The sequence below is a fragment of the Drosophila kikkawai genome, chromosome 3R (assembly GCF_030179895.1).
Source record: "Drosophila kikkawai strain 14028-0561.14 chromosome 3R, DkikHiC1v2, whole genome shotgun sequence".
NCBI classification, from domain to species: Eukaryota; Metazoa; Arthropoda; class Insecta; order Diptera; family Drosophilidae; genus Drosophila; species Drosophila kikkawai.
This window is the reverse complement of record NC_091731.1, coordinates 25,358,880-25,371,002: the sequence shown is the minus strand read 5'-3', so window position 1 is coordinate 25,371,002 and position 12,123 is coordinate 25,358,880. Positions and strand designations below refer to the sequence as shown.

The 12,123-nt window shown below is 45.5% G+C and overlaps 1 protein-coding gene across 1 annotated transcript; it reads right to left on the bottom strand.

Annotated features, from left to right (window-relative positions):
• Positions 1-5,495: 5,495 nt before the first annotated feature.
• Positions 5,496-6,019, bottom strand: LOC108080461 (uncharacterized). Its single transcript, XM_017175198.2, has one exon. The coding sequence runs from the start codon at positions 5,950-5,952 to the stop codon at positions 5,635-5,637; it is 318 nt and encodes a 105-aa protein (XP_017030687.1). The 5' UTR covers positions 5,953-6,019; the 3' UTR covers positions 5,496-5,634.
• Positions 6,020-12,123: the final 6,104 nt, after the last annotated feature.

The following is a 12,123-nucleotide window of genomic DNA, read 5'->3' as shown; positions in this document are numbered from 1 at the left end:
GGAGAACGAGCAGGAAAAGGGGCCGAGCCAGGGCCCACTGTACATAAGAGCCATGTGTTTGTGCTCCACTCGAAATGTATTTCGAGAGCGCATGTCAAAGGTCAGCAGCCACTGCTCACATGTGTGTATGTAATTACATGCGAGCCTCCCCTTTTAATTTTTAGTATGAGCTAATACTACTACAACCACTAAGAGTTCAGTCCCTGTTTATGTGTCCGTCGGAGGCCGAGTCATGAATTAAACATTCGCCATAAAAGCCTTTAGTTGGGGGCTGGGCGAGCCCGAAGAACCATGTCACAAATCATTAGCACTTATTCAAATCGAAATCGGGCAAAGAAAAGGCAGCAGGCGGCACAAAGGCGGCCAACTGTATGCAAAAAGATTAATGCAAGATATTCAAATGGAATGTGTACATATTTTTGACCCCAGAAAGTTTGCCTAATTGCGTGAGACAGCCAAAGGTCAGAGGCGACGGCGCTAACAATGAGAGATCACTGGACCAGATGCCGGGATCCTTGCAGCCTCCCAGGTAGCAGCATGGTTCGAGTGTCCGTCCAGGCGCGGTCTTAACCTTTGCAGCGGTGACAAGTCGCTGCAACAACCCCCAGCAGATCCCACTGGACATTGTCCAGAGTCCCTTGAAATTTTCTGCTCGATTTTCGTAAATTCTTGGACAATTTTATGGCTGCGCCAAAAAGGGTTCCGCTTGTCCACCCCGATTACCTGGGTTTGTCCAAGAATCCGCAGAGTTTTTGGGGTTGATTTTGGGTCGATTTCGTACGCATTTCCATTTTAATTCCGTCTTCGGCGTCTTGCGTTTTTGCATACGGCCCAAGGCGTCCGGGGATCTGCAGACACGGCTGCAGCGTGGGAATCGGACACTGGTCAGCCATCTCGGGGACATTGGTCAGTTCAGCTGTGCGTCCTTCTCCAGGACTTCATCCAGCAGAACATTAATCCGATTTTAATGAAGCGCAACGCTTTGCGGTCGTGATCGCGTTTCCTAGGCAGAAAGAAAAACGCAATTTTGGCTTAGGTCAGTCGGGAACAAAGGCGAGAACATGGACCTTGGCCAAGCGGAGATTATTGTGAGTAAAAAGCTGAAGTAGGAAATAGTAATTTCCATTATTTATTGTTGCATTTGCATTTAAAAAAAGGTTTAAAAGAAATATTTTCCCTATATAATCCCCGTATTTTCTGTACAAAAGTTGTCAATAAATATGTTACATTTTTGTAATACTATTGTTTAACTTATATATAGTATAAAAATCCTCTATCTATGACGTTTAATATTTGCAATTAATAATAAACACACAATTTATAACCCTCCCAAAATTATTACGGAAGTGGTATTGAATTTCATTCAACCATCCTCCATTCAAATGGAGTTTTATGAACAAAGTAAGCCAACACTTTCTCGCAGCTCCATGCGGGTCCTCACGAGCTGTCGACTGCCAGAGACCCCATCAAAGTGATAATTGAGCAGTCAAGCTCAGATGAACCCATGCCAAAAAAGAGCTGGGGAAAAGGAGACTCTCCTCCGACTCCGGGCTGCAACAATGGCAACTCATTTCACCCAGGTTATGGCTTTGATGAATGATCTCATCAGCGAGGTGTCGACCGGAGCCACAATGCTGGGGCTGTGGAGCCAGCAGCTTCCAGAATGGCCCCCGATGAAATGAACATCATTTGCGGCCAAGTGTAAAATTTAAAATTTAATAATTAACAATTGTTTTTTAATTTCCCAGCGGCAAATCAGCCCGTCAGGCCATCGGCCATCGCTCTGCGATCTAAGCTGGCTGCCTAAATTACTTTCCCCCTCTGGAGCTGTCAATCTCGGGATGCCCGAGATCGCTTTGTTGGGCCCGTGATTAATGATGCGAAATTATGAACTCGCTTGTTCTGGCCCCGCCGGTTGTAAGTAGTTTTGTAAATCGGTTAAAGAAAAATGACTTCATTAAATTCATTAGCGCCCATGTGTGAAATTCGATCAATTGGTCTTCGACGGCTGGCTTCTTTGTGCCCTGAATGGGGGGCACGGGCACTCCGCCATGATAACTCCATTTAGAGAGGGCGAATCGAGCCCCCCTAATGACACCTTCTCCAGATCGCGTAACCGCTGATTCGGTTTTTCCGCGATGCCCAGAGCTATTTGCTTGGCCTGGGAAAATCAATAGCCCAACGAGCATAGCAATTGCCCAGATAATCGAGGCGAGCTGCAGTCAAATGTGCCACATAGATGGATGGATTTGCTGGCTTGGCTCATGTGTGTGCCGACTGCGACTCCGACTTCGACTCGGAGTCTGGGTCTGACTACGAGTCCATAAGTCATCGGCATTGATAGCCATCAATCGCGGACCGCTTTCCACGTTGCCACGACCACAAAGCTCTCCACCAAGTGGCGCGAAATCCATAGTGAGCACAATTAGTCGGGGGCTGAGACGGAATCCGAATCTTGCCTCTGGGACTGGGCTATGGAAATCCCTGGCCGGCTTCGTTACCGACTATTACTCCAACGCATTTTCCTAACTTGGCCATTTTTCTTGAAGGCGGCTGCCCCGGCAACCGCAGCCCCAGTCCCCACTCTCGAGTCTCCGAACCTCCACTTCCAAGCCCTGGACCTGCCTTGTGGTCAGTCACTTTGTCAGTCGTCAGTCGTCAGTCGACAGTCGTCAGTGGCCAGAGTTTCGTTCGCCCGCCGTTGGCTCGTTGAACCTTTTTAACCGTTGCTTGGTCAAGAGTTGTTAACCATATTAAAGTGTTCAATGATTAATTACACGCGTCCAAGATTAATTGAAATCAATCAAAGCTGAAGTTAACTAATGGCAACACGTTTGTAATCCCCCAGCGCAAGTCCGTTCTCATCTGCGGCCCTGTCTGTCTCTGTTTCTGGTATCTGGAATGTCGGTACTCTGGACTGGGACTCTTACTCTGACTCCTACTCCTCCTAGATCCATCTCCCGCTCTCCCCGAGCTGGCTGGGCTCCGTGGAAGACACTGTAATTTTATTGGCCACATTATTCGGTTTCGGTTTCGGTTTCCCATCTTCTACTGTTGCGCATCTTTTGTGGATTCCCATGCTTAATTACAATTAGAGAATTTTTGGGGCATACGCATTAGTTGATGGATGTGTAGTTTGGGAGGAGTTAAGGACCACGTGTTTCTTCGGAATATGAAAGACCTCCTTCGATCCCCTTAAAACATCAAAGTTGTTTTATTTAGCAAAAGTTTAGAGATAGTAATAGGTTGGATAAACATATGGGTTGTAGTATGTGAAGCGTCGTGGCAATCGATAAGTTATAACCTGACGCTTTACCCGCTTAGGTGTCTCCACCGCCTGGCCGACAGTTTTCCGCGGAGGCTGCTTAAGCCCTGGCTGTTGCATAGACCCCTTGGAGGCCGAGACCAGACTTATGGCTAGACAGGCCAGCAGGACTAACAAGATAGTGATTCGCATTGCAGTGCGGGATCTTTAAATTTCGATGAACTTTCGGTTTTAACTGATGCTGAGCTGGTTTTCTAGATTGGCTTTTATACTCTGTAGGAAAAGAAATTTCGAACTGCAGTGTATCGTATTGATTTAACACCGGACTAATGGGAATAATTATATTCAAAAGCAATTTTTGTAAATTTCTATGACCAAATGAGTTAACTGGAAAAATTACTAAATGTAAACAACAAAGGAAATTCCAGTTTTTTAATGAAGTCTAAAGACTTTGTACTGTAAATAAAGAAGAAAATATAATTTATATTAAATTTGTTGCTTATTTCTGTCTTTTCCCTATCTCAGTCCTTACTTCTTTGATTTGATAACCCTATTAAGGCCTCCTCTGCTAATTAAAAAAAGGATTTTCCCTTTTTAATTACCAGGTGACTCGGCTCGGAAGTTGTATCAATTGCCTGACAGCCGGCTAAGTTATGGATTATGCCCCCGGGGCAGAAGCAGACTTCCCCAGGATCGCTTACAGAGTTACACACGTGACACACACACACCAGGGAAGAGGGAGGAAGTAACTTTAACCGACTCGCCTTTTGTCGACGAGCGGAAGCAGTCAAAGGACATGCTAAACCGCTTCCCCCGACACACACATAAACCATGTAGTCACATACACACACATGTGGTTAATTATAATTACGCAATTTTAATATCAAAACATGCCAGCAAGTCGCCGAGGAGGAGAGGGGGAGGCATGTCCAGGTCCTGCTCGGATCCAAGGAGGGTTGCTCGCGCTGAAAAGGCGAAAAGTGATGAATGAAATGCGATGATTTCCAGCGACCGAGCAACCCCCGGCGGGCAGGTTGAGGTTGCCTTTGCACACCTCACACCCACCCACCCAGCCACCTCCTACCGCCCACTCCAGTGTCCTTCCTCCGGCACGCACACTTTGCGCTTTGATTGAGCATATCCGGTGGGATTAGAGCGGGGCTGCCCACCGTCTGCCGCGTCCAGCCAACCGAGAGTTATTAGCTTTTATGATATTGATAGAAGCCGATGTCTATTGACAATTAAACAATGACTCGGCCGAGGGGCGTTCTTGTTTTGGGGTAAGTCACCGAGCTGGGCGTTTTGTTTGCGCGAAGCCCTCGACCCCCGGAACTCCGGAACCCTCGAGTCCGTGATAACCATCTATCGGTGGATTTGTGCGCAAATTAATATGCAGCGGGGTCTGGGGCCGGCTTTCATGTTGATTAGAAGGGGATTAGGACATCATTGCGGCGGGCCAATAAAACTCTGCGGGGTCCTTAACGCATATGCTGCAAATTAGATTAGTTGCCCGCTAAATGCCAAATTGTTAAAGTGATTTATATCTACTTATATTCCAAGATGTTCCAAAAGATGGCAGCAATTTCATGCCAACTTCAGTGACATCATTCAAATATTTAGCTATTTACCTTTCCAGTAGCTGCAGCAGAACAAAGAGGCATCGCGACAGGCGGAGATTGGCCCGCGGGTCCAGCTAATAAAATCCAAATGATAATTATGACAATCGTACGTGATAATTGCTGCAAGCCCCAACGCGACTCCCACACAAGCCCCGACCATCCAGCGGAGGCGGAGGAGCAAAGTGCCCGAAAAGAAAGCAAACAGATCGTGACAGCTCAGGGAACATAAACAAAGCAGACCCTCCTCCGCCTCCTTGGACTTATAATTAGCATGGCTCAGGAGCGAGACCTGGCGAACGCACTAATAAATAAATGGAGATCTTCTGTTATTTATTTTTAAAATATTCCCCTCCCGGTCGCGCTCACGTCGTCGCTCTGGGTCACACACATTCCCACAGACGAGGTCAAGTTGCGAGATAATTTGGGACTCTGCAGATCCCCGACACTGGGGAAGATGCACACACATACTCTTAATCGTAAGTAGGTAAAGCTAAATCGATATTGAATTTAAAAATCTATAAGAATTCTTGATTAAATTTCTTAAATTCTAAAGTTTATAACCAAAACTGATTAGCTAACGATGTAAATTCAATAAACTTTTTGGTGTTCAATATTGTTTATTTATTTTAGCACAATTATATCGATATGATATTAATAATAATATTCTCGTCGATGTATCATAAAGGTGGTAGTAAAATCTTTCATGGTCATCAGTCTGCGGTTGTTGGTGGCAACAGATTAGCCGTGGTTTTAGCCGTAAAAGCCACCTCCGAAGAAAGGGGGACGTCCAAACCCTCCATAGCCTCCATAGTAGGGACGTGGGTAGAAGGGATATCCACCATATCCACCGTATCCACCATATCCACCATATCCACCGTATCCACCATATCCTCGGCGACCGAATCCGCCGTAATACTGACGCTTGGCGCGCACCTCGGACTCCACGGCCTGGCCGATGCCCTCCTCCACGGCGGACAGGTCGTTGGACTGGACGGGGGACTCCTCAAAGGCCAGCACCAGGCTGAAGGCCAGACAGGCAATCAAGCCAAATAGAATCGCGGAACGCATTTTCACTTTCAATAGAACTTCCAAGAGCAATGAAATTTCGGTGTTAACTGATACAGAGAGCCACTTGAGGTCGGCTTTTATACGCAACTTTGGACACAGATCGCGGCTAACATTTATCGTCTCGATATTAATGAGATTCAAGAACAATCTAAACAAAATGCGATGCCCAAATGGGAAACCTGTTCCCCCAAAGATGACTAAAGACAAACATCTGTCTAGAATCCCCACCGGCTTTTGTGGTTTTCTTTCTTTTTTGCATTTGGAACATTTGGAAATACTCCCAAATTCGATGACGAAATAAACAAATCAATAAACAGGTTCTGACTAAGATCTCGTGCCGGTCTGTTGGTCGCTAATGAATGCAAATTTATTTTCGGCAATATTTGTTGAAATATTTTACATGTTCTTTGAGGGGATTTCTTTCTTATTTTTGAAAGTAATAATTATAGATACTTTTGCTAAGAGGTTTATAATTCGAATGGCAAAAGGCATCTAGTATTAAATAGCACAATGAGATGCCAAAATCTGCGCTTTATTCTTACGTATCATCCCACAGACTAGTTTGCGCGCACTAGGGGAGGTGTGAAAAGATTGTCATTTAACTTTTTGTAAACAAAAGCTGTGGTTTTTTTGGGCAAAACCAAAGCGACGCGGAAGCTGGGAGGTGTGTTGTCGAATCATCTCGATGCTTAAGTGGGTAAACAACAACAAACCCAATTTTTATGGTTTATCGACTGGAAATACCCCAGTGTGGCCGTGGTCACACGATCGGTGATCGATGATCGGTGCTTAGCACAAGCATATGAAGTTACCAGATCTACAGCCTCCCTGATTTGCTTTGATCTGTTTCTGTTCGGAGCTGTTCTGTCTGATCTGTTGGAGGATGCAGTGCCATAAATCAGGGGGCCTGCCAGAGGGAAGCGACGATCGATCGGCGCGGTATCGGTATCATTGTCCGCCTCCCATCAGCCCCACTCGCAGTGCCAGTGCCAGACCCACTTCCATCTCTACACATGTGCTGCCCAGACATTGTCATCGCATTTGCTTTTCGATTCCCGATCTGCAGCGATCTGGGTTGTTGTCATGTGATTTAAGGGTTCCGTAAATCACGCTTCTTGTCTAATTTTGTCTCGCCCGAGATTCCCGGCATAGTTGCCAACTCAATGGAATTATTTCTTCATGTCAAGTGCCTCCATGGAGCAGTACGCCGAAAAAACATTTTGCACATGATCGCGCCACTTCGATCTGCTGCTCGGCAGCTGCACACTCGCAACTGTATCTGCAACTGCATCTCCATCGCCATCGCCATCTCCATTCGAATCCGAATCTGCATCTGACTGTGCTGCATCTGTATCTGAATCTGCCATTTCATGTTAACTCGCATCCACTGTCTGCTGGATGCAGTCCCCTGGCCGGGGATCCTCAATCGAGCGTAACATTTACAGACATCATTGAGTTGTCTCTGCCACTTGCGCCCAAGCTCTGCCACAGAGTCGAGTATCTGGAGTTGTCTGGGCGCAGTCGTAGACTTGTCAATTTGCATGCCACAACTAGTTTGGCCAAAGGCTTTGAGCAGGGTTGGGCAGAAGTACCATATCTCTATCAAAGTGGGGCCGGGGGCAAGCCTCTATTAAGCCATATAAGGGAGTACTGGCCCTGCCCCGAGACCTGTAATTAATTTACATATAATTACCGCTATCAGAAATCAACGTCAAATGACATAACGCTGTCGCCATTTACGACCCGCTGACGAGCTGTAAATTAGTGATTATTGCCTGTGCAGCGGGGACAATCTAGACCATATATATTGACCATATGTGTACACTGAAACCAAATTAAATCGGTTGATATAAGCTAGACAATCCTATTCGTATCTTCCTAATTGTTAAATTGATTTCTTAGTCATGGTAAGGATAAAAGGGTTCTGGCATATTTCTTATTAGATATACAACAAATAAATAATATTCATAAATCTTGAACTAACTGGATTACCTTGCATTTCCCACCGTGTAGCTGGCCAAATGGCAAGCGCCACCCGGCACGCCCTCGTCATGCGGGCGGTAATTGTGTGTGCAGGTAGCTGTCCACTTGGCTGACAGGTGGAATGGTCTTGGAAACAGAAACCATTTGGCGTGTCATCAAAACAATGGCCGTGGCAATCATCACGCAACGGAGAGTCGCCGCCCCACAACTTTGGTCTGCGGCTCTTTCTAATTTGGGAATGTCACCGATTTGACTGACGTCCAATATGATTTAACTAACTTTTATGACACCAATTATCGTGTTGGGCCTCTCGATTTGGACAGGTGATGTCACTGCTGGATTTAGTTCGAAAAGTATTCTCATCTCTACTTCCGCCGGACTTTGGCCTGCGGCTCATCGGAAAGGGAACAATGCGGAAATTTACATTTACTTTTCCCAAAAGATTTATGTATGAATATTCAAGGAACCGAAATTTGAAAAATTTTCACATTTCGATACGCAAATAAACATTTTCAATCGCCCCCTCCCCTTTCCATTGTCCAGCCGACTTTTATTCCGTTTTATTTCGGGTTTTTCTCTGCGATTACGGGGTAGATTTTCGCACTCGCATTCGGTCGCTCCAGTTCGCACAAAAGATCTGTCCCGATCGCGATCGTGACGTGGGTCTCGTCTCCCAGCAGCTGGATGTCTCCTCAGGGTTGCACTCTCCGGACATCTTCTCGGCTTTGTCTCGAGTGCGTTTTTCTGGGTCAAAATCTACCTAAGATTCCGTTCTTTTCTTCGGTGAGTTTAATGTGATTGCATGTGAATATATTTGATGATCGGTTTTGCTGTATGCAAAACATGTTTGCAAATTTTTTAAGTGTTATTTTTTTCCCTGCCGACCCGCTGGGGTGGTAAAAATTTGCTCTGTTTTTTATTGTTCTTTGTTCGCATGGTCATAATAAGGCGGAACGTGTTGTAAGGCTGTTGGTTCGGCAGAGAATTGATGGTCTAGGGAGCTGGGAGGAAGGTGACCTTAATTAGAGATGTTGACCTCTTTTTTGTGGAGGTTTCCTAAGAAAACTTCTGGAATGTTGAAAGGTTCTAGTGTGTGAATTACTATGCAGAGTACTGTAACTTCAATTGAGCAGTAAGTGAGCTTTATATTTGATTGACTCTTGTTTACAGTTGAATTCTACGAAACTTAGGCTTTAATGTGCTTTAAAAAATGAAGAAAACTGTGGTTTTATTTGGTATTTTAAATTTTAAACAGTAAATAAGCTTGTAAATTTCTTTTGCATATTTAAAATTAATTTAAAAGTAACCTTTGTTTAGGATCAAAGTCCTGCTTCAACGTGAACTATTTAATCTTTTCAACGTCTGAGAAAACTGTGTGGGCATTTTAATTTATTTTTAAGACTCTCACCCATTTATTATGTTTTCGATCTAGTTCTCCTTTCCCGCCAAAAAGCAGCATGTAACTGCATTTGGGTTACCAAAGGTAACACTCTTATTCAAATCCCAGACTTCACGCCTAATCAGCGAACTGGACAATGGACAAATGCAAATGCTGCGTACATTTTTCAAAACGAAATCAGAGCATTAACGCCGGAAAAAGTAGAGAAATTCCTTTGAAAAACCTCCCTCCAGTCCCCGTTCTCCCCTCTGCCTTCCGAGTCCCTACAGTCCGAGCCCCGGTGACGTTGATCTTTTGACCTTTACGCTTGAGCTGCTCAAATCGCCAGACATGCAAAATAATGCACATGAGACTGCATACGGAAAGTAGGGACACTTGGGCGACACTTTTAGGGGTGGCAACGGCTTGAAGGGCGCGAACCAAAGAATCCAAGTACAGTCCAGGATTATATTCTAGTTTCATTCTGAAGAAAGTTTCAAGATCTTTCATTTCTTCAGCTGCTGCAGTCGTAAATGTCATATTAATTACGTTTTTCCATCAAACGATCGTAAAACTTGAGATATCAAGTTTGGTAATTTGAAAAACCATTTGGAATCAATTGTTCCAATGCCATAGAAGCTATGGGCTATATAGCGAGCTCAGGTGCCAGGTCCCCACTTGAGCAATATCAGATTTACGAGCCCGAGGCATGAACCCTTTTAGGGCAATTCATTCGGCGAGGTGAAGACGAGCCTCTCTGCCTGGGGGTGGAATTGTCAGCGATGGACTCAAGTGGAGATCCAAGCGGGATCGCCTCCCTATCCCCTGTGTTGACAGACTACTTTGCGCGATGTGGGTGCAGTGCGGCCGCGGAGCACGCGCCAACTTCAAACTGCAGGCCGGGCCATAACTCCTCCGCTTGTCAGCCGTTTAGCTACTTAAACACTTAAGACCATGCCATGCGGGCTCCCTTCTCCGCCGACCGCCGACCGGCGACGACGACTGCTTCTCCAGATGATTTGGCCGCCTTAATTGCATTTCTCCGATTCCACGCATGCCACTCAGTCAACTACTTGGCGCTCCATTTCATTTTCCTTTTCATTTCATCTCCCTCCCTGTGTGTGATAATTTTGGTATTAGTAAATTTATTTGGTTTTTGGCAGAGATTTCGTCTCTGGGAAATTTATTAGCACATTAAGATAAAATGAAGTCGTTTGTGCCTCCACGCTCCACGCTCCACTCGATCTCGCGGCTCCCTCGTCTGGCATTACATTTTATTGCCTTTTTTGCCCGTCCAACTGCTCCAGCTCGGTTCGGCTCCTCCTCCTCCTCCTCCTGCTGGTTCTCTGGCTCGGTATTTGGGGAATTTTGTAGTTCTGGTATTTTGAATAATGTCAGGCATCTTTATGGTAGATTTATTCCGGCTAAGCTTCGCCCAGCCACTCGCTGTGGTGGGGCAGCAGGTGCTGGTCGGTTTTTGTGGGCCTTAAGTGCGATTAACAACAAGCGATGAGCGCGGTCGGAGCAGAGGGGGAGCTTGTAAACGCACATAAAACAGATAGATTACATCCCAATAACTGGGCCAATAATAAAGTGGGTGTTACCAATTTACTGATCTCACTTGTGCTCACATTTTATATCTATTCGGAGTCACACACTATTTGTATTATGAAAATGGTATCGAAATACTTTTTTAATTTATTTATAAATAATTTATCTATAAAGAAATGGTCACTTCACTAAAAGAATATATAAAAATATAAAACTCTTAAAATGTTTACAAGCAAGTTAAGACCTTTTACTGCTTTCCTAAAATCCCAAAATTCCACGATTTGTGTAAAAGACTTTACGTCCCCTCGTAAATATACATTCTGTTCTTTGTAGGAAATACCTTGAGTAATAAACTCTGCTCCGACTTATTCACCTTTATTTTTGAGCGAATTTCACTGCATCCTTGAAACATTACTCCACGCAAAGTTGTTATCAGTGCTGTACCAATCTATTCCCAAGCGAAGTATCAATTAAAGGGTTCCAGTCACAGCGCGCAGCTAACTGCATCAATTAGGACCTGCCAGCGTAGAGACCGCAAAGAACCAACTTTCGTCCTGCTGAAGTTGCCACCCCCCGAGTCCTGGCATTCCCATGGAAGGACAATGCGGCCAGTTCCGCTTAGGAAGTCCGACTTCCTGCAGGGGAACTGAAAACTGCACCTCATCGAGGGGGCGGAGTGGCTAAAGGGGGTGAACGTGAACTGCTTTTGCTCTAGGTGTCCTGGACACTGCCGAGTGTCCTGCCACTGATTGAGTGCATGACTGACCAGGCTGACTGACTGACTGTAGTGGAGTGACAATTAAGTGACACACAGCGGAAAATGCGCTGCATGCAACATCAAAGCGGCTGCAGTTGTCACGAGAATGAGTGGGGGGTGGAGTCGGGGCGGCGTGTGAAACGCTGACTGGGAGATTTCCATGCCAAACAGGAAGTTGATGTTGCCACAGGAAATGTGATTTGTAGTTTTCCCTCCGCCTTGCTCCTTTTCGTTTTGATTAAAACTTGTTTGTCCTGCGACAGGTGAGGCAGCCAAGCAGCCAGGCAGCCGCAGCTGACTTTTCCACATTGATTTCCGAGCAGCTTTTTAAAGTCCTTGTGCAGGCCAGACGCCATTTTGATGGCAGCCAGCCAAGTCAACGATCCTGCAGCGCGGCTCCCTTTTTATTTGACAACTCGTTCCGAGTGGCACAAAAGCCAGGCTGACATGGATACACATGAAAGTTGCGAGTCGCGAACGGATTTTTATTTCATTTCTCCCC